This window comes from Somniosus microcephalus, chromosome 30 (assembly GCF_052327205.1).
Source record: "Somniosus microcephalus isolate GS21.2 chromosome 30, FLI_Smic_1.0, whole genome shotgun sequence".
Lineage (NCBI taxonomy): Eukaryota > Metazoa > Chordata > Chondrichthyes > Squaliformes > Somniosidae > Somniosus > Somniosus microcephalus.
This window is the reverse complement of record NC_141016.1, coordinates 7333961-7355528: the sequence shown is the minus strand read 5'-3', so window position 1 is coordinate 7355528 and position 21568 is coordinate 7333961. Positions and strand designations below refer to the sequence as shown.

At 47.3% G+C, this 21568-nt stretch overlaps 1 protein-coding gene across 2 annotated transcripts in view; it reads left to right on the top strand.

Moving 5' to 3' along the window:
- Positions 1–7856: 7856 nt before the first annotated feature.
- Positions 7857–21568, top strand: part of LOC147097893 (lysyl oxidase homolog 2-like) — a 102669-nt gene continuing 88957 nt past the window's right edge. Inside the window, exons 1-2 of one of the 2 annotated variants that reach the window (XM_085970944.1) lie at positions 7857–8023; positions 19975–20349. In XM_085970944.1, coding sequence (XP_085827070.1) covers positions 20052–20349 — 298 coding nt within the window. In that variant the 5' untranslated portion in view covers positions 7857–8023; positions 19975–20051. Of the gene's footprint in view, positions 8024–17478; positions 17687–19974; positions 20350–21568 lie in introns of those variants that run through there. The other variant, XM_085970945.1, reaches the window with a different exon arrangement.

Genomic DNA, 21568 nt, shown 5'->3' with positions numbered 1-21568 from the left:
AGCTCCCACTCCGACAAGGCCTCGATTTTAAAGTTCTCGTCTCGTCCCGAACGACCAGATTTAGGAACAGCTTCTTTCCCAGGGCTGTCATCCTACTGAACTCCACAAATAAACTCTAAAGCCTGCACATCTGCCAATGCACTTTATTATGTTTATGTTAATGTATTACAAGCCAAATGAATGTTGAATGTTTAAATGTCTTAATCTAAATGTACACTCTCGGGAGCCGCAAGCCCACATTTCGTTGTACTGCACTTGTGCACTAACAATGACAATAAAGTTGATTATGATTATGATTGATTGTTTTCAAATCCCTCCGTGCCCTCGCCCCCTCCCTATCTCTGTAACCTCCCCCAGCCCTACAACCCTGGGAGATCTCTGCGCTCGTCAAATTCTGGCCTCTAACGCATCCCCAAATTTAGTCGCTCCACCATTGGCGGCCGTGCCTTCTGCTGCCTGGGCCCTGAGCTCTGGAATTCCCTCCCTAAACCTCTCCGCCTCTCTCTCTCCCTCTCCTTTAAGACGCTGCTTAAAACCTACCTCTTTGACCAAGGTTTTGGCCATCGGCCCTAATATTTCCTCATGTGGCTCGGTCTCAAGTTTTGTTTGATAGTCGCTCCTGTGAAGCACCTTGGGACGTTTTGCAACGTTAAAGGCGCTATATAAACGCAAGTTGTTGTTGTTGTTTCCATGATCCAATACTCACGCACGCGCACACACTTGGATTATCAGCAGAGGGCACTGTGGCAGGCGGGGCGGGCGGGGGCGGGTGGGGGCAAGGGCGGGGGGTGGTGGGGCGTTGTCAAAGAACCAGGCTGATTGTTCCTTCCCTAACCCTGGGGCGCTCAGGCCCATTGCAGCCTCCGCCCGGCAACCTTGGCATGGTTTGGGGTTCAATCCTGCAACCTTCCTGGTCTACATGGCCGTGGGATGAAGCGTGCCACAGTGTCAGCCCAGATGACCTTTAAGGATGCTAACTCCAGAGGGATGATTGTAAAAATGACCACAAATTTAAATTTGAGAGACTTATGGAGGGATCGGAACCCCATACAAAGGGAGTTCTCCAGATCAGGTTGGGTGGGTGATGTTTTAAAACAGAGCCGAATAGATTTTGTGTTAATGCGGGAAGGGTTAAGTTCTGAGGTGATGGAGATTTATTACAAAAAAGTATTTTTTAGTGACCACTCAGCTTTGGGTCTTAGAATTAGGAACAGCAGAGTTAAGATCGGTTCAGGGCTGTGGATTTTAAACAATCAATACCTGAAAGAAATTGCTTATAAAGAAGGCATTTTAAATATCATAAAGAATGCTCAGAAGGAACCTTTATTCTTGAAAGAAAGAAGAGTTTGGTGGACAATTTCAAATAAGAGGTAAAAGTTTTTTCGGTTTGTTATGGGAAAGAGAGAGCGGCAGCTAACTGGTATCGAGAAGAGAATATAAACAGAAGGTTTATATATATCGGTAAAACAGTTGACGGAGGGGTTAAGGGAGCTGAGACCAAGTGGGTGGTTTTAAAGGAAGAGTGGGAATTATTGCAAGCTGAAAAAAGCAAGGGGCCATTCTCTGTGCAAAGGCTAAAGATGCATTGGAGGGCGAAAGATGCACCAGATATTTTCTAGAGCAAGAGCAGCTGCAACAGAGATGATCATTAATTGGAGAGTTGAAGGTTGGGGAGAAGATCATTCATGAAAGTGGGGAGATTTTGGAGGCAGCTAGCAGCTTTTATCAAGAGTTATGTACGAAAGAAGACATTTCCAAATTGGCGATGGAGAAGGTTACTGCTTTTATTGAAGAGGGTTTAAAGGAGGATGAGAGAAGCATGTGTGACAAAGAAGTCAGATTAGCAGAAATAAAAGTAGCAATAAGTGGAATGAAGTGGGAGAAACGCCCAGGGTCTGATGGACTAAGTGCAGAATTTTATAAAGAATTTTTAGAGATTTTAAGTCCATTGCTCTTAGAGGTTTTTAAGGCGATTAAAATTGAGGGAAGCCTGGCCCCCATCTATGAGAAGAGGCATCATAAGCTTAGCTTATAAAAATAAGGGGGAGAGAAGGGATCTAAAGAATTGGAGGCCCATCACATTATTAAATGTGGATTATAAGAGGGTTATGGCAAATCGTTTGATGGAGGTGTTACCGGAGATAGTTTTGCCCTCTCAGTCCTGTGGCGTTGCACGCCGGGACATCGCGGATTTGAGGCCACAGAGTCCGAGATGTGATAGACCTCATCGAAGAGAGTGGGAGGAAGGCTTATGTGTTAAAGATAGATCAAGAGAAAGCCTTTGATAGGGTCTCTCATGAGTTTTTATTGAAGGTTTTGGAAGCATTTGGTTTTGGGGGAAATTTCATTGAGTGGATAAGGATTTTTTATTCAAACATATTTAGCTGTGTTAAATGTTTTTTATTCAAACATATTTAGCTGTGTTAAATGTAATAGCTTTTTATCCAAGTATTTTCCAATACAGAGGTCCCCTGTCCCCGTTGTTGTACACATTGGTAGCAGAACCATTAGGTTACGTGAATCGAAAGGAACAAGGCGTAATTGGGATTGTGGTTCCCAGTTCCGGGCGGGTGTCGGTGATACACCAATATACAGATGACACAACCTTAACGTTGAGAGATGGGGAGTCAGTGAGGAAAGCTATGGGGGTAGTGGAGGAGTATTGTAGAGCTTCAGGAGCCAGAGTGAATTATAGTAAGTCCCAATGCCTGGTTACAGGAAGGGGTAGGGGGGAATGGTTGGGGGAATGTTCCTTTAAGGTGGTGGAGGTTTTGGAAGTTCTGGGGGTGCATATGGGGTGCAAGAAGGACTGGGATGAGGTGGATCGATTAAATTGGGAACCGAAGGTTATGAAAATTAAAAAGGGTTTGGGAAGATGGGAAAGAAGGTGGTTGAAAGTGCAAGGAAGAGCGACAGTGGTGTCTGCTCTCCTGCTATCTAAGCTATGGTACTTATTGATGGTGGAGGATATTTCTGAGTGGGCGGAAAAGTCCATCCGAGAGGCTTGTGTGAGGTTTTTATGGGAAGGGAAACCAGCCTTGGTTGCTTACAATACCATCATTGGACAGAGTAATCAGGGAGGACTCAATTTCCCAGATATTGATTTGAAGAAAAAATCCTTTAGCATCAAATGGGTGAAGAGATTTCTTCAGAAGTGAAATACAAGTTTTTGGAAGAGTTGTTTTGAGCATTTTTTTAGATGAAGTGGGATAGGAGGGAAGGGGATATTGTATATGGAATACAGCGATATGTTTTTGAAATTGATTAAATCTCTCCCTAGGTTTTATAAGGGGGTTGTAGAGACTTGGGCCCAATTTTTAAAAAGTGTGCAGTTTATGCCCAAGGGTGCTGAGGAATTTTTAGAACAGCCCTTATTTTTGAACAGGTAAGCCAACATTGAAGGAAAGGTTTTATTTAATCAAGCTTTTATAAAAGCTGGTATTATATGTGTGAAAGATGTTTTATATGAGGTAATTCCAGGTTGGTTGCCGGAAGCGATAGTGAGGGACATGGTTTGGGAGGAGGAGGGGGCAAATTGCCCAGTGTGTGGGCCATGGGATGCGACTCTGTCCCATTTACTGGTGTTATGTCCGCAGTTAAAGGATTTTAAGTACTATGTTCGACAGTTGTGTGAGGTTTTTTTGCTGGGTGGGGACTGAAGTGTGGGAATGGGAATCCCGTGGGACTCAATTTTGAGATGGGGATTGCAGGAGAGTCTGCCCGAGTCTAGCGGAGCGGCAATTAATTTAATGTTCAGTTTGGCTAGATTCGTGATTGTGCAAAGAAGGAATGCTCTGTTTTTTAAGGGGTGGAGAACAAATCTAAAAGAGTATTTTAAATATAAGCTAAAAGATCATTATAAGGCTCTGTGGATGTTTTATTCAGAAAGGAATTTAAAGATAGTATTTAATGATCAATTTTTAAAGTACAATCGATTAATATATGTTACCGGAGACAAATTAAACTTCAGGTTTTGATGTTAATATGTAGTGGAGGAATGGCTGTGCAAAGTGGCGGAATGGATTTGTGTGATACAATGGAATGATCACAATGTTGTAAATGTTCTTAATGTTCAATAAATAATATATATTAAAAAAAAGTGGGCAGCACTCTCGCCTCTGAGTCAGAAGGTTGTGGGTTCAGAGTCCCACTCCAAAGACTTGAGCACAAAAAACTAGGCTGATACTCCAGGGCAATACTGAGGGAGTGCCGCACTGTCGGAGGTGCCGTCTTTCGGATAAGACATTAAACCAAGTCTGCTCTCTCAGGTGGATGTCAAAATTCCACGGCTCTATTTCAAAGAAGAGCAGGGGAGTTCTTCCCAGTGTCCTGGGCCAATATTTATCGCTCCATCAACATCACCAAAACAGATTATCTGGGCATTATCACATTGCTGTTTGTGGGAGCTTGCTGTGCGCAAATTGGCTGCCCCATTTCCTACATTACAACAGTGACTGCACTTCAAAAAGTACTTCATTGGCTGTAAAACGCTTTGGGACATCCTGAGGTTGTGAGAGGCGCTATATAAATGCAAGCCTTTCTTCTTCCATCTTTCTGTCTTATTACATCTGTATATAACAGAGCTTTTCCAGCTAAGACCCATGCACTCCTGCAGATCTGCAAAGGAGAGCTCGGGGGGTTATCCCATTTCCGTCTATCTGAGGCCAACCACAACAAGCAGTGTATATCGCTGTATTCTGTGGGGTAAGGTAGCCTAGTGGTTCTGTTGCTGGACAAGTAATTCTGAACTCTGGACTAATGATCTGGAGACCTGAGCTCACATCACAGCAACTGGGGAATTTAAATTTAATTAATGAAATTAATCTGGAATTAAAAAGCCAATTCCAGTAATGATGACCATGGAAACTATTGGATTGTCCTAAAAACCCATCTGGTTCACTAATGTCCTTTCGGGAAGGAAATCTGCTGTCCTTACCCGGTCTGGCCGATATGTGACTCCAGACCCCCAGCAATATGGTTGGCTTTTAACTGCCCTCTGAAATGGCGGCTCACCACGACCCTCTCAAGGGCAATTAAGGATGGGCAGTAAATGCTGGCCATGCCCACATCCCATGAACGAATAATATTTTTTTTTTTCCTGTATTCATTGACTTAATAGCATGTTAGTTCTGTCGCTGTGCATTAGTAAAAGATTCTGCAGCAATAGCACTGTTTTCCTTTAGCCAGCTTTCAGATTGGGGGCAGGGTTTGTGGTGTTGAGACAGGGGGACTTGTCCAGTTACAGGAGGTAAGTTGCTCCTTCACTGCGACTGTGATTGAGTGATCATAAGTCACTGTCTCCTGGACCCTGGGGCAGTTGGTGAGCATTTTTCCAGAGCGTTTCCTGAATTGGACTTTCTTCGTTTTTGCCTCTCCCAGGGGAAAGCACGATTTGGGAATGTGAGGGCGATGACTGAGGTTGCACCGTTGACTGGTTGAGTTGGACTCGATGGAACTGCTGTCCAATCCTCGCCCTTCTGTGTACTTTGGTGTGATTCTCTATTTCATTACAGCACATGAACAATTTGAGACGTGACATAAGAACATAAGAAATAGGAGCAGGAGTCGGCCATTCGGCCCCTCGAGCCTGCTCCGCCATTCAATAAGATCACGGCTGATCTTCAACCTCATCTCCACTTTCCCGCCCGATCTCCATATCTCTTGATTCACTTCCTGCCCAAAAATCTATTGATCTCTGTCTTGAATATACTCAACGACTGAGCCTCCACAGCCCTCTGGGGTAGAGAATTCCAAAGATTCACCACCCTCTGAGTGAAGAAATTTCTCCTCATCTCAGTCTTAATTGGCCGACCCCTTATCCTGAGGCTATGCCCTAGTTCTAGACTCTCCAGCCAGGGGAAACATCCTCTCAGCATCTACCCTGACGTGTGGTGAGTGTAGCGGCTTGGGAGGTGGTGACTTTGGACCTACGGTTCCCAAAGCCCTCCACCACTGGGGGGTTTTCTCACCTCATGTCTTGGTCTGTTATAGACTAATGGATTGATTGCCATGATTGGTCAACAACTCCATTATCATCGTACCATGCGACTACCAGGAGGGTAGAAGGCAATTTAGATGGACCTTGGTCTTTTTGCGTCTAGCAAGTCCAACGTTCCTGTTTCATGGCTCTAGTGGGGAACTGCTGCTTATCTTCAGTGTGATTGTTGGCTGGTGTAACGCTGGCGGAAGCTAACTTTTGGGAATTGGAAGTAAAGCAAAAGGGGATCCAGGCAGAACGATTTCACACAAAGATAAACAAATTTCAGTGTAGGGAATAAATAAACAGGGGAATAACATTGAAGTAAGTGAGTGAAGATGTTCAATACGTGTATTGAGAGATAAAGGGGTGCGGTGAGAACATGGGATGGTGGGTTTAGATCAAGCGAGGTGGGGAGGGACTTGTTGGGCCGAATGGCTCCTCTTCGTTCCTTTAAAAAAAGTTGAGTGTTTGTGTGGTGTTTGTATATGTGGGTGAATGTTTGTGTGTGAGAGAGTTGTGTGGGTGAGAGGTGTGTGTGTGTGTGAGAGTATATGTGTGTTTGTGTCCCAAACTGATACCCGAACTGAAACCCAAAGTGATACCCGCCCTGCTGTATGCCTCAGAGACATGGACCATGTACAGCAGGCACCTCAAAGCACTGGAGAGGTACCACCAATGCTGCCTCCGCAAGATCCTGCAAATCCATTGGCAGGATAGGCGCACCAACGTCAGTGTTCACGCTCAGGCCAACATCCCCAGCATCAAAGCTTTGACCACGCTCAATCAGCTCCGATGGACGGGCCACATCGTCCGCATGCCCAATACGAGACTCCCAAAACAAGCGCTCTACTTGGAGCTCTGACACGGCAAGAGAGCCCCAGGTGGGCAGAGGAAATGCTTCAAGGACACTCTCAAAGCCTCCTTGAAAAAGTGTAACATCTCCACCGACACCTGGGAATCCCTGGCCCAAGACTGCACAAAGTGGAGGAGAAGCATCCGGGAAGGCACTGAACAGCTCGAGTCTCTTCGCCGGGAGCAAGCGGAAGCCCAGCGCAAGCAGCGGAGGGAGCACACGTCAGCCCAAGCACCCCACCCACCCGCCCCTTCAACCACCGTCTGCCCCACCTGTGACAGGGACTGCAGGTCCCGCATTGGACTAATCAGTGATTTTTAATGTGGAAGCAAGTCATCCTCGGTTCCGAGGGACTGCCTAAGAAGAAGAAGGAGTGTTTGTGCGAGAGAGGTGTGTGAGAGAAGTGTGTGTGGTGTATTTCTGTGTGTGTGAGAGAGGTGTGTGTGTGTGAGAGAGGTGTGTGAGAGAGAAGTGTGTGTGGTGTGTTTCTGTGTGTGTGAGAGAGGTGTGTGTTTCTGTGTATGTTTGTGTGTGAGAGTTGTGTGGGTGAGAGGTGTGTGTGAGAGAGGTGTGTGAGAGAGAAGTGTGTGTGGTGTGTTTCTGTGTGTGTGGGAGAGGTGTGTGTTTCTGTGTATGTTTGTGTGTGAGAGTTGTGTGGGTGAGAGGTGTGTGTGAGAGAGGTGTGTGAGAGAGAAGTGTGTGTGGTGTGTTTCTGTGGCTGTGAGAGAGGTGTGTGTTTCTGTGCATGTTTGTGTGTGAGAGAGTTGTGTGGGTGAGAGGTGTGTGTTTGTACTTTAACTATGTAATACCAGCAGGATGGTGTCCCCTGTTTGTGGGACCTTGTCCCGGTGCCAAACTCCTTACAAACCAATCACATCTGGAAACTTTTTTGGGAGATGGGGGTGGGGGGGGTGAGGGAATCCCTTTGCTGATTGGCTGCTGCTGCTCAAACCATTACATCATCGGTCTGTGCAGCAATGGGCTGTGGCTCTGGCGGGGGCGGGTGAATGTGACGAGGCGCTGGGTGCTCCACCAGCTGAAGGTTTGGGTTGGGAGCTGAACGGGACAATTTGCGGGAGTTGGCTTTGCATTGAAGGGGAGGCGGTGATCGGGACCAATCTCTGCTGTTCAGCATAGAGGTTCGGATCTCATCTGAGTCAAGGGTCGTTATTTGGACAATTTTATCTTTGGTGAGTACATACAGCGGCTCGCTGTTAAATTATCCCGGGTTTCATCCGATTTCTCCCCTCCCTGAAAGTTTTCACCCCGGGCTGAATGTAACAGGAGTTTGTCACAATATGTTAAAAACAAATCTTTGCAATAATTTCCACCCTGGATGCAACGACTCGAACATGAAACTGCTTCACACATCCTAGTAAAAAGGGGCTTAAAAATTTAAGGGTTGACTGTCTTTGTCAGATAGAGGAATGGAGATTTGTGTGTGTGCGAGCAACTTTGTCAAGCAACTTTTTTTCTGCATTGTTTCTGCCCAACTTTTTGCAGGGGTCTCTGTTGGGTTGGGGGCGGAGGGGGGAGGTGGGGGGGAGTTAGAGAAGGAAAAACAACATCATTTCGGGTGTAAATTTGAGACAGATTTGCTTGCGCTGGTCCCAAAAGCTTTTGGTAACGGGAGATCGAGATAGAGGAACAAAGGACTGTTTAAAAGAAAGTTGGTATTAAATCCAATCGGGAATTCAGGAGAAACTTCTTTACCCAGAGAGTGGTGAGAATGTGGAACTCGCTACCACAGGGAGTGGTTGAGGTGAAATAGTATAGATGCATTTAAGGGGAGGCTAAACACACGAGGGAGAAAGAAATACAACAACTTGTATTTATATAGCGCCTTTAACGTAGTAAAACGTCCCAAAGTGCTGCACAGGAGTATTCACCAGCCACATAAGGAGAAATTAGGGCAGGTGACCAAAAGCTTGGTCAAAGAGGTAGGTTTTAAGGAGCATCTTAAAGGTGGAAAGAGAGGTAGCGAGGCGGAGAGGTTTAGGCAGGGAATTCCAGAGCTTAGGGCCGAGGCAATAGAAGACACGGCTACCACTAGTTGAGCAATTATAATCAGGGATCCTCAAGAGGGCAGAATTAGAGGAGTGCAGTTATCTCGAAGGAGATTACAGAGATAGGGAGGGGTGAGGCCATGGAGAGATTTGAAAACAAGGATGAGAATTTTGAAATCGAGGCGTTGCTTAACCGGGAGCTGATGGAGGTCAGTGAGCACAGGGATGATGGGTGAACGGGACTTCGTGCAAGTTAGGACACGGGCAGCCGAGTTTTGGATGACCTCAAGTTTACATAATGTAGAATGTGGGAGGCCAGCCAGGAGTGCATTGGAATAGTCAAGTCTAGAAGTAGCAAAGGCACGGTTGAGGGTTCCAGCAGCGGATGAGCTGAGGCAGGGGCGGAGACAGGCGATGTTACGGAGGTGGAAGTAGGCGGTCTTTGTTATGCTGCGGATATGTGGCCGGAAGCTCATTTCAGGGTCAAATATGACACCAAAGTTGCGAACAGTGTGGTTCAGCCTCGGAGGGATGGAGTTTGTGGCGGGAACCACAATAGAAGGATATGTTGATGGGGTGAGATGAAGAGAGGTGGGAGGAGGCTCGTGTGGAGCATAAACAGCAGCATCGATCTTTTGGGCTGAATGGCCTGTTTCTGTGCCATGCGTTCTCTGCAACAGTGACAGGAGTTTGAAACAAAACATTGAATCCAAGTCTTTTAAGCAGTGTTTGACTAAGAGGGGCGGGAAGCCTTGGATCTCGATGCTGAGCTGCACACACGTGCCTTGTCTTCTGGAGTTGTCCTCTAACCCCGTCCTAGGAACAGAGAACAGCCCGCTGCCCCTTGCTTTGTCTCCATTTGCAAGGTCTCCTGATGTTTGAAGCTATAAAAATGGGCATCTGTTAATTTCTGGCATGTTTTGAGGGAGCTGAGACTGTGGAGGGCTTCTGTGCCTTTTTCATTAGTGTCATTTGGGTGCATTTTTATCCATGTCAGCTGTGGCTCAGTGGGTAGCACTCTTGCCTTTGAGTCAGAAGGTTATGGGTTCAAGTCCCACTCCAGAGACTTGAGCACGAAAATCTAGGCTGATACTCCAGTGCAGTGCTGAGGGAGTGCCGCACTGTTGGAGGTGCTGTTTTTCGGATGAGACGTCAAACCAAGGCCCCGTCTGCGCTCTCGGGTGGACTTGAAAGATCCCTTGGCACTATTTTGAAGAAGAGCAGGGGAGTTCGCCCCGGTGTCTTGGTCAACATGTATTCCTCAACCGACATCACAAAAACAGATAATCGTGTCATTTATCACGTTGCTGTTTGTGGGAGCTTGCTGTGCACAAAACTGGCTGCCGCGTTTCCTACATTACAACAGTGACTACACTTCAAAAGTACTTCATTGGTTGTAAAGCGCTTTGGGACGTCACAAAATTGTAAAAAGCACAATTATAAATCAAGTCCTTTCTTTCTTTTAAAGATTGGGTGTTTCTGTAATCCAATACTAGAAGTAGCATCACAAACGTGTTTCAACTCTCTCCACCTGCCCACATGGAACAGCTGCAGGATTGCCAGGTTTTAGAAATAGCTGAGGCAATTTAGAAATGTAAACCGAATCCCTCGTCGCTCTTAAATTTCGGGTTATGTTACTGCTGTTTGCTGTGCTTTAATGGGGAGTCTTAACTGTGAAACTGCTGAATTTTATGCTGTGCAGTGTATCCAGATACAGACCCAACTGGAGGAAAGTGTCCTAGATTCCATCCCATAATACGCCTTAATCCCTGTGTCTGGAGTGTGTCCCCTCCTGGTGTGCTCCAGTGTTACTTGTCCTCTCTCTTCCTTCCCAAACCCCGCAGTTCCCTGAGCAGATGCCAATTGGTGCCAAATTAAGGGTCATTTCGTGAGCTGAAATTCCTCGGGCAATCTCGCGCCTGCCTGCCCCATGGGTCTGTCCTGCACTCTGACCCAGGGTTCCCGAGGTGGAAGGGCAGTGCGTGTCAAGATTTTTTACATACTGCACTTCCAGGTCAAAGCCTTATGAAAGAGAAGCAGCCTGGAGCTTCCTGGAGGGATCGGATTGAAAGGCAGAGAAGTTCTGTTTAAATTTGGTTAGATCACACTTGGAGCGCTGTGCACATCTCTGGTCTCCATATTACAAAAAGGATGTAGAGGCACTGGAGAGAAAGTATAAAAAAGATCAACAAGGACTGAGACGCTATACCTATCGGATAATAATCGAGGCTGACACTCCAGTGCAGTGCTGAGGGAGTGCCGCACTGTCGGAGGCGCCATTTTTCGGATGAGACGTTAAACCGAGGCCCCGTCTACCCCCTCAGGTGGACGGAAAAGATCCCATGGCCACTATTTCGAAGAAGAGCAGGGGAGTTCTCCCCGGTGTCCTGGGACAATATTTATCCCTCAACCAACATAACAAAGTCAGATGATCTGGTCATTGCTGTTTGTGGGAGCTTGCTGTGTGCAAAATGGATGTTGAGTTTCCTACATTATAAGAGTGACTACGCTTCATTTGGCTGTAGTAGGGATGTCCCGAGATGGTGAAAGGCGCTATAGAAATGCAAGTTCTTTCTTTTAAATACTGTCGGCTCTTGCAGTTGGCTGTGGCTATTAGAAACTTAGAAACATAGAAGATAGGAGCAGGAGTAGGCCATTCGGCCCCTTGAGCCTGCTCCGCCATTCAATGAGATCATGGCTGATCATCCAAATTCAGTACCCTGTCCCTGCTTTCTCCCCATATCCCTTGATCCCTTTAGCCTTAAGAAATATATCCAACTCCTTCTTGAATATATTTAATGAATTGGCCTCAACTGCCTTCTGTGGTAGAGAATTCCACAGGTTCACCACTCTCAGGGTGAAGAAATTCCTCCTCATCTCTGTCCTAAATGGCTTACCCCTTATCCTTAGACTGTGACCCCCGGTTCTGGACTCCCCGACCATCGGGAACATCCTTCCTGCATCTGGTCTGTCCAGTCCTGTCAGAATTTTATAAGTTTCAATGAGATCCCCTCTCATTCTTCTAAACTCCAACGAATATAAGCCCAATCGACCCAATCTCATTCCTGCCATCCCAGGTATCAGCCTGGTGAATCTTCGCTGCACTCCCTCCATGGCAAGAACATCCTTCCTCAGATAAGGCGACCAAAACTGCACACAATACTCAAGGTGTGGTCTCACCAAGGCCCTGTACAACTGCAGCAAGACATCCTTGCTCCTGTACTCAAACCCTCTCGCTACGAAGGCCAACATACCATTTGCCTTCTTAACCGCCTGCTGCACCTGCATGCTTACCTTCAGCGACTGGTGCACAAGGACACCCAGGCCTCGTTGCACTTCCCCTTCTCCCAATCTATTGCCATTCAGATAATAATCTGCCTTCCTATTTTTGACACCAAAGTGGATAACCTCGCATTTATCCACGTTATATTGCATCTGCTATGCTTCTGCCCAATCACCCAACCTGTCCAAATCATACTGGAGTTTCTCGGCATCCTCCTCACAGCACACTCGCCCACCCAGCTTTGTGTCGTCTGCAAACTTGAAGATATTACATCTAGTTCCCTCGTCTAGATCATTAATATAATAATAGATTCTAAGCTCTGGCAGCACTGACGATAAGTGCAGTACTGTACGGTATTAAGACCATTACGGGTAGCTAAGACCGTCTCACTGCTTCCAGCTGAAAGAAACTGAGCCTGGGGCAGGGGATATCCTGAGCGAAATATATCGAAAGTAACTGTTGGGGGTACGTGGATAAGAGGAGATTGTCAGCCAGGAACAGCGTGGTATTTTCTTCCATACCTGCTCTCATTTTGAAACTGGGGGACGTGATACTTGCACAGAGGTTCCTGTGCTTCTTTTAGATGTATCTCTATGTCCCTGTGGCCTGTTGCACCTTACTGCTCCACTTCACTCTACCATCCAATCTACAACCTTCAGTCAGCCCACTCTGGAATCCTCTTCCTTCCCCTCTATTTCCCAAACTTCAAAAGCAACAACTTGTATTTATATAGCGCCTTTAATGTAGTAAAACATCCCAAGGCGCTTCACAGGAGCGTTATCAAACAGAATTTGACACCGAGCCACAGAAGGAGATATTACAACAGGTGACCAAAAGTTTGGTCAAAGAGTTAGGTTTTTAAGGAGCGCCTTAAAGGAGGAGAGAGAGGCGGCGAGACCGAGGGGTTTAGGGAGGGAATTCCAGAGCTTAGGGTCTCGGCAGCTGAAGGCGCGGCCGCCAATGGTGGAGCGATTTAAAATTGGGGATGCACAAGAGGCCGGAGCGCGGAGTACTCGGAGGGTTTTAGGGCTGGAGGAGATTAGAGATGGGGAGGGGTGAGACCATGGCGGAATTTGAAAATGAGGATGAGAATTTTAAAAGCGCGGCATTGCTGGATCGGGATCCAATGTCGGTCAGCGAGCACAGGGGATGATGGGTGAACGGGAATTGGTGCGAGTTAGGATACGGGCAGCAGAGTTCTGGTGGAGCTCAAGTTTAGAGGGTGCAAAGTGAGCGGTCATCCAGGAGAGCATTGGAATAGTGCCCATTTGTGGTCATCATCCTTAAACTTCTCTCCGACATCCTGCTCAGTGGCCACAGCTCTCCTGTCAAATTCTTTTGTGATGTCCAGATGCCTGAACGATGCTGTAGAAATATTAGTTGTTCTTGCGAGTGGGCACTAGCTCCTACTTCAGTTCGGATCTTAATGTACGTCTCGCTTTGGTTAGAGAACCCAGGCGCGCGTCATTCAGACTGAAAACCGAGTGTCCGGCCTTGAATCCAGATGTTAAAATATCTGTAGGAACTTCAAAGCTTCTGATACGTGAGACCCAATTCTTATCTGACTTCCTGCGTGGAAGGAATGCAGCAGAGATTGGAAGTGATAGAGCGGTGGGGGTGGGTATGGGGAAAGGGGAGGGATTGCTGTGAAGGTGCCTGATGTGAGGAGCCAAGGGAGTTTGCTCGCTTCTCCGAGAAGTGATGCACACAGGCCCTGCTCGCACTGCAGGATGAGAACTGGAACCCAGGAGAATTCCTCTTCCTTTCATCAAGGACCGCGACAGTCTCCCTGTTTGGGCCCATTGTGTAAGAGCATTCGCCTGGTTCCATAGTTCACCCTCCGGCCAAAGAAAGTGTTCCTTGTCCCAGTGCTCTGTCAGAAACCCAAAAGTTTCAATTTTAAGGAGGTTTTTTTTTGCGTGATGTTTCCAATTCGGTCTGCTTTTTATGTTTGATACTTTGGCCGAAGTCATCACCAATTTAAAGGCAGCAAGCTTCCCCCCCTCCCCTTCTTTAAAGGGGACAACCCTAAACTGTAAATTAAACACATATTTTTAAAGGAAACTTAAAATCAAATTTAAAATTTGAGTCCGTGGGGGATGATGAAACACTCCAGGCCCTCCGGTGCCCACCGGTCGTGAGAGGCCTCGAGCGTGCCAGCGGACACCACGTGCTTCATCTCCAGCGACACCCGGGCGCGAATGTAGCCGCAGAGAGGAGGCAGGCAGTCTGGCCGAACGACCCACCCCCCCTCGACCGCCCGCAGCCTGGGCCTGCTCCAGGTAGGTCTACACCGGATCAAATTCCATTTTCAGGCACTGTTGCCTTCGTGCCATGAGGCTCTGATGATACTAGTTGCTGGGCAGAATCTCGCGGGTTGACGTCCACGATCCCCCTTCAGGTGGGTTCTCCCTATTTGAGTTGATGCAAGTGGGGGTGGGTAATGGGTGGGTGGCGGGTTCGGAACACGGTCTCGGCCTCTTTTAGTCAGTGAGTCCTCTGCGCTTCACAAAGGGATCAGAAATGAGGGAAGGAAAAAAGGAACACTTTTTTTTCTATTGACACAGCCAGTCCCCAAACTCATCCAAGAGGAGTTCTAGGAACGTTCTCCTGATGTCAAATGGCTATAAGGGTGTTCCATATGGCTCACGGGTAGGGCGGGGCCTGGGGCACAGTTGTAATGTTTTGCTGATAACCTGGCCTTGACGACAACAACAACAACTTGTATTGTATTTATATAGCGCCTTTAACATAGTAAAACGTTCCAAGGCGCTGCACAGGAGTATTATAAGATGAAAAAATTTGACACCGATCCACATAAGGATAAATTAGGGCAGGTGACCAAAAGCTTGGTCAAAGAGGTAGGTTTTAAGGAACGTCTTAAGGGAGGAAAGAGAGGCGGAGAGGTTTAGGCAGGGAATTCAAGAACTTAGGGCCCAGACAACAGAAGGCACGGCCACTAATGGTTGAGCGATTATAATCAGGGATGCTCAAGAGGGCAGATTTAGAGGAGCGTAGATATCTCTGGGAGGGGTGGGGGGTTGTGGGGGCTGAAGGAGATTGCAGAGTTAGGGAGAGGGGACGAGGCCATGGAGGGATTTGAAAACAAGGATGAGAATTTTGAAATCGAGGCACTGCTTAACCGGGAGCCAATGTAGGTCAGCGAGTACAGGGGGTGATGGGCGAATGGGACTTGGTGCGAGTCAGGACACGATGGCTCCCGGGTTGGCAGCTCCGTTCTGAGCTGCTGTCCTCTTCAACTGTGTCAGTGGGTAATTACTTCCCCCAGTCTCCTTTCTTCAATTGCTTAAGATTCCCTGCCTCTGATGGTGATGGCATTTCAGCCCAAACTACACGGATGAAAGAAACTCGAGGGGTCTTTGGCTGCAGTCATGGAAAAAAATCAGCGGAATGAAGTCCACGAAAAATTGGCATGAAAATCCTAAATGGGGGAGTTGTCCTATTCAGGAGAGATTTCCTCAGTTGTTCATTGAGCAAAATATTAATAAGTCGCCTCGAACTTTTTAAAAAATGCTTTTTTTTTTAATTAAAAAAAAAATCTGAAAAATCACTTTCCAAACCTGAGTGGTGAAGACAGTGGGTAACAACTGGTTGTTTATAAACAATCCCGGCCAAGTTGCCACCAGCGCAGCGTAATTAAGAGAGAGACTATTCTCCGTTTGCCTGGTCATTGCCATTCCCCACCTGTGAGTATAAATCGCCACTCTTGGCATTGAAGGTATTCGCACAATAACATCTGCTATTTGTTTGATTGAATTGTTAACGACTTTGGGGGGGAAATTGAGTCGCGCCCCCTTTGGGGCGCTAACTTTGCCGGGGTGCTACTTTAATTAGCCGATTTTCCCAGGTAGCACCCCGAGAGGGAGGAAGGGCGCTACTGGAAGCGCCCAGTGTCCCTCTTGGGGCGCTGCGAGTCAATATCGCAGCGCTACGTGCTGTAGCGCCACGGTACTACGGGCCTTCCTCCCCTTAAAGGGGAGGAGCCTTGCGCAGCACGACCCGAAGGCCCAGCTGGGCCACCGGGGATCGGACTGCCGGCAAAAGAGCCCAGCACTCGGAAGTAGTGCTGGGCTCAGGGAGCACAGCCAGCACTCCGCGCGGGGGGGGGGGCTTCTCAGAAGGCCGGGTACGGCAGCAAAAGTGGCCGCCCGGCACCTCGCCTTTAATTAGCGGCGACCCGGCCGCAGGTCGGCCCCCGTGACCCCATCGGACATAGCGTCCAGCGGTAAGTAAGGGGGCGCTACCGAAGATCACGGCTGGGACACTGCGCACGGCGATGACATCGGCGGCGCAGTGCCGCGGGGCGCTAACAGTTACCACCGCTGCTAACCTCCCACTGAAGTTCGCGGGCGGCGCTGCACCTGGGCGCTAGTTGCTTTGCGCCCTCTTAGGGCGCTAACTGGAGGCGCAAAGCAACCGAATTTTTCCCCCTTAATATCTGTGAAGTTAAAAAAAAAAAAATGAGTCAGTTACAACGGGACGGGTCTAATTAATCTCAGGCAATTCTCTTGCAGATATTGCTAAGCCTTTGATTCTAAGTCTGTTAATTTTCTGTGCATTAGAGAGAAGGTTCTGTGTCAAATAAGTTTTTAATGTTCATAGAATCTTATAGCAGAAAAGGAAGCCATTTGGCCCATCATGTCTGTGCCGGCCCTTTGAAAGTGCTCTCCAATTAGTCCCACTCCCCTGCTCTTTCCCCAGAGCCCTGCGAAATGTTTCCTTTGCAAGGATCTATCCAATTTCCTTTTGAAAGTTATTACAGACTCTGCTTCCACACGTTGAATCACGAAGTGGGAGAAATTACTTCCAAGTAAATTGGCTGATTTCATGCCTAAGACACCTCATTGAACTCATTCGGTGCATTCAAGGATCTGTTTGGGGTTTTGCAACATCTTTACGTGGGGCGGTGGGGGGTGGGGAAACAAAATATTTTTGACACCAGCAAAGCCAAGTTCTTCAACCCCCCACACAAAAAAGGACCATGGGATGTAGGAGGCAAACTATTCTCGGAGTTCTCAGACTTCAAACTCAGGTGGAGGAGACACCATACCACAGGATTCTAATCTTGTGGTATTGGAATGGAGAGGAAAAGAGGACACTGGATGCAGAAATGATCTCAAATAAATGGCCGAGGTAATTGGTTCTGTTCTCCAAGCCAAATACACAAGTTAACCCTAACAAATGCAGTATCTATACTCAACTACTTATATTGAGGTTGCCCTACTTCTGTAATAGAAGCTGGAAAAGAAACAGCAAAAGGGAATAAACAACGGACTCTAACGTTCATTCTGTTGTCGACGATTGAACAGATATCGTTTCTACTCTTTGCTGATTTCCCCAAGAACTAGAAGATCATTTTGGTCCTTGATGGGATGTAACTCTCGACTGTGAGGAAGACACTTTTTGGTCTGAAGAGGGAGACCACGTGAAAGAACTGAAAGCTGTTCCCACACCCTTGCTGACTGACCTTCAAATACTTTAAGGGAGCTTTTAATAGCAACATCCTGGAGCTACGTGGCGAGGACCTGCTGGTTTCTCACCTGGTGAGTAGGTTGACACGAGAGCCAACCTGCTCCGCTAATTCTGCCCAGCCTCGCTGGTGCAATGCTGCTGTGCACTTGGGTGCTGCCAGGCAGTTGGACAACGTTTCTGCACAGCATCAGGCAGTGTTGGCCTCCTCAATGTACTCTGTCTGAGGGAAGTGCATGAAGTGACAGAAACTGTCCGGTGCATCTCCTTGTTGACCACAGTTGTCTGTTTGACTTGTATGGGGCAGTGGAGGAAAAATACCCACAGAGGCTCCTAGTAACCGGTCTGGTGTCCACTTGACACTAACTTTCTTATCCTGTATCGACTCTGAAATCTCGCGCAGCTGGTTTCAGACTCCTCTGGTTTTGCCCCTGGTGTAACTCTGATCCAGAGTGAAGCCAGTTTCGGACCAGCCGAGACACTTCACAAAACTTAAGCAGAGTGCTCTTAACATTACTGGAAGGTGGATGTGTCTGAGATTTAAAAAATAATATATCTATTGGTTGAGTACTCCCTCCACCACCAGCCCGCCGTGACTACAGTGTGTACTGTCTACAGAACGCACTGCAGAAACTCGCCAAGGCTCCTTCGATAGCACCTCCCAAACCTAAATCGTGGGAGCACCTTCACCACACGGACTGCAGCGGTCCAAGAAGGCGGCTCACCACCACCTTCTCACGGGCAACTAGCAACTTGGAATGGCAATAAATGCTGGCCTTCCAAGCAACGCCCGATATCCCGGGAATGAATAGATGTTGCTCCAATATTGTTGTTTTCAGGATTCCTAATAATCCAGTAATGAATGATGATTTTTAAAAAAATGAAATTTATTCTGGATTTAAAAACGGCTTTATATGCAGCATCTCAAGGCTGGCTTGCAAACGCACTGACCTTTCCAACCTGGGTTTAACCAGTTGCTTCATCGAAGCAATGGCATTTAAGACAATATCTCTAAATGTCCAAACTCATTGCGACACCAAGGAGTGGCGCTCTATGTTGACAGCCAGTGTTGCGCTGTTCACTCTGGACCATGGGCTGTACACCGTAATCTGCTTCTATCTGCCTCAGGCAGCCTAAGAGTGAACAATTGCGCGGCGATTTTTCTCCAGCGTTAGAAGGTTGATGGTCTTGAGTTGCTGCGTTCAACTTGACCGACTCCAAAATAAGCTCTTCAGTTTTGCTTGGTTATCTTCTGGCAGGATCCTAGAGTTCAGCACTCAGTAGAAAGTGTCGACCGGGCTTCTGTTGGATTGGTGGAGCATGTTCCTTCTGATGTTGGAAGCTTGGATTTTCATCTGCAGATGGTCATCTGTTTAAGCTTGAAAAGGACCTCCTGGGAGAAGCAAGACCACCTGTCACTTCAGCCACTGTTTGCTGCCAGTAATGTTCTTCTCCACCTCTCCTCCTTTTTAAGCTGCTCCTTAAAATCTACCTCTTTGACCAAGCTTTTGGTCACCTGTCCTCGTGTCTCATTTCTTTGGCTCAGTGTCAATTGGTTTTGTCTGATTGCACCCTTGTGAAGAGCCCTGGGATGTTTTGCTATGTTAAAGACGTGGTATAAATGCAAGTTACAGTTTGTCGTATGTTATATTGTTCATTTCTCCAGATTTATCACCTTCACCTGAACAACATGAGCAAAATTAGAGTTGGTGCAAGTTCAAACCAAGCGGGACGGACAATGAGACATCGATGTCTCATACACAACCTGTTGATACTTTCTCTTAGCTTGTTGGTCTGAAATTAAACGCCTTAGAGAAGGGCACTTTTGTTCAGTGTAATGAAAATCAATGGTCGAAAATATCTTCTGCAGAACAGGCCCTGATAGCGAGCTTCACTTTTTTTTTATTTCGCTTATATTCGCTGGAGTTTAGAAGAATGAGAGGGGATCTCATTGAAACTTATAAAATTCTAACAGGACTAGACAGACTAGATGCAGGAAGGATGTTTCCGATGGCGGGGGAGTCCAGAACCAGGGGTCACAGTCTAAGGATAAGGGGTAAGCCATTTAGGACTGAGATGAGGAGGAATTTCTTCACCCAGAGAGTGGTGAACCTGTGGAATTCTCTACCACAGAGGGCAGTTGAGGCCAATTCATTAAATATATTCAAGAAGGAGTTAGATATATTTCTTGAGGCTAAAGGGATATGGGGAGAAGGCAGGGACAGGGTACTGAATTTGGATGATCAGCCATGATCTCATTGAATGGCGGAGCAGGCTCGAGGGGCCGAATGGCCTACTCCTGCGCCTATCTTCTATGTTTCTATGTTATTTGTTAGCTCAATTTGTGTTTTGCTTATTACAGGAGACAAACTGGCCTCTGGAACTCGAGACCAAAGAAGATAGCACCGATTTCTTCACCGTCACAGCAAGTAACGAAGAATGAAAGCCATCCTTTGTGCGCTCCAGCACTCTTTGGCACTGGTGATTCTCCATTGCACCTTTGAGCTTCACTGCTTGGCACAGAATGAAGGGCAGCAGGTCCCCAGAATTCAACTCCGACTCGCAGGCCGGAGGAAGAAGGGGAACGAGGGGCGAATTGAGGTCTACTATAACGGCGAGTGGGGCACCGTGTGCGATGACGAGTTCTCCATTGCCACGGCAAATGTGATCTGCAAAGAACTGGGCTATATCCAAGCAGAGAACTGGGTGCCTGGCGCCAAGTACGGCAGAGGGGAAGGTAACCTGAGTTTCTATTGGACAATGTCTATTGTGGTGGTGGGTTGGAAGGTCTATGGAGATCCTTGGCTTAAAAAATTTAGTGACCACATGACAACTCGTTGCTTTGTTACTGTGGCACGTCCCATGATTAACTGCATAGCAAGTCTCCGCTCTTGGCCAAGCGATTGTGAGGAGAGAGAAAAGAGCTTTTTATCATAAGAACATATGAAATAGAAGCAGGAGTAAGTCATACAGCCCCTTGAGCCTGCTCCGCCATTCAATAAGATCATGGCTGATCTTCTACATCAACTCCACTTGCCCGCCCTATCCCCGTATCCCTTGATTTCCTTACTGCCCAAAAATCTCACTCTCAGTCTTGAATATACTCAACGACTGAGCCTCCACAGCCCTCTGGGGGAGAGAATTCCAAAGATTCACCACCCTCTCAGTGAAGAAATTTCTTCTCATCTCAGTCCTGAATGGCCAACGCCTTATCCTGAGACTGTGGCCCCTGGTTCAAGGCTCCCCAGCCAGGGGAAACAACTTCTCAACATCTACCCTGTCAAACCCTCTTAAGAATTTTAAACGTTTCAGTGAGCTCGCCTCTTATTTTTCTAAACTCCAGGGAATATCGGCCCATTCTACTCGATCTCAACTCATGGGACAGCCCTCTCATCCCAGGAATCAGTCTGGTGAACCTTTGTTGCATCCCTCTAAGGCAAGAATAACCTTCCTTTGGTAAGGAGACCAAAACTGTACACAGTACTCCAGGTGTGGTCTCACCAAGGCCCTATATATTAATTGGGAGGGAAGAACATTAAAGTGAGGTCAACTCTCTTTCCCCCGCCCCCAGGCATTTTCCCCCCTTCATTGTGATGAGATATACCTTCCAGTGAAGGACACAGCATTACCTTACCGCCCTGATGTCTTAAGGTCTGGGTGCCACACCTTTGCCATCCAGACACCGGCCGATACACAAATTGGTTGGCTGTAAAGAGGTGGTGACAGTAACGCGGTGTTAATAACCCCAGGGCCGTTCCCCCCCCGCCCCCGCCACCTTCACTGTTGCACAGAGCTCTGCGGGCTCCCCCTGAGCTTCTCATCCTGTCAATGCTTGACCGTTCCTCGGGGCCTGTGGAAAGTAATTGCATTTGAAAAAAGTTACAAAGCACAATTGCCACAAGTTCCAGCCAGTTTTTTTTTTTTTTTAAACGAAGTCCAGCTGGAACAGACAAGGT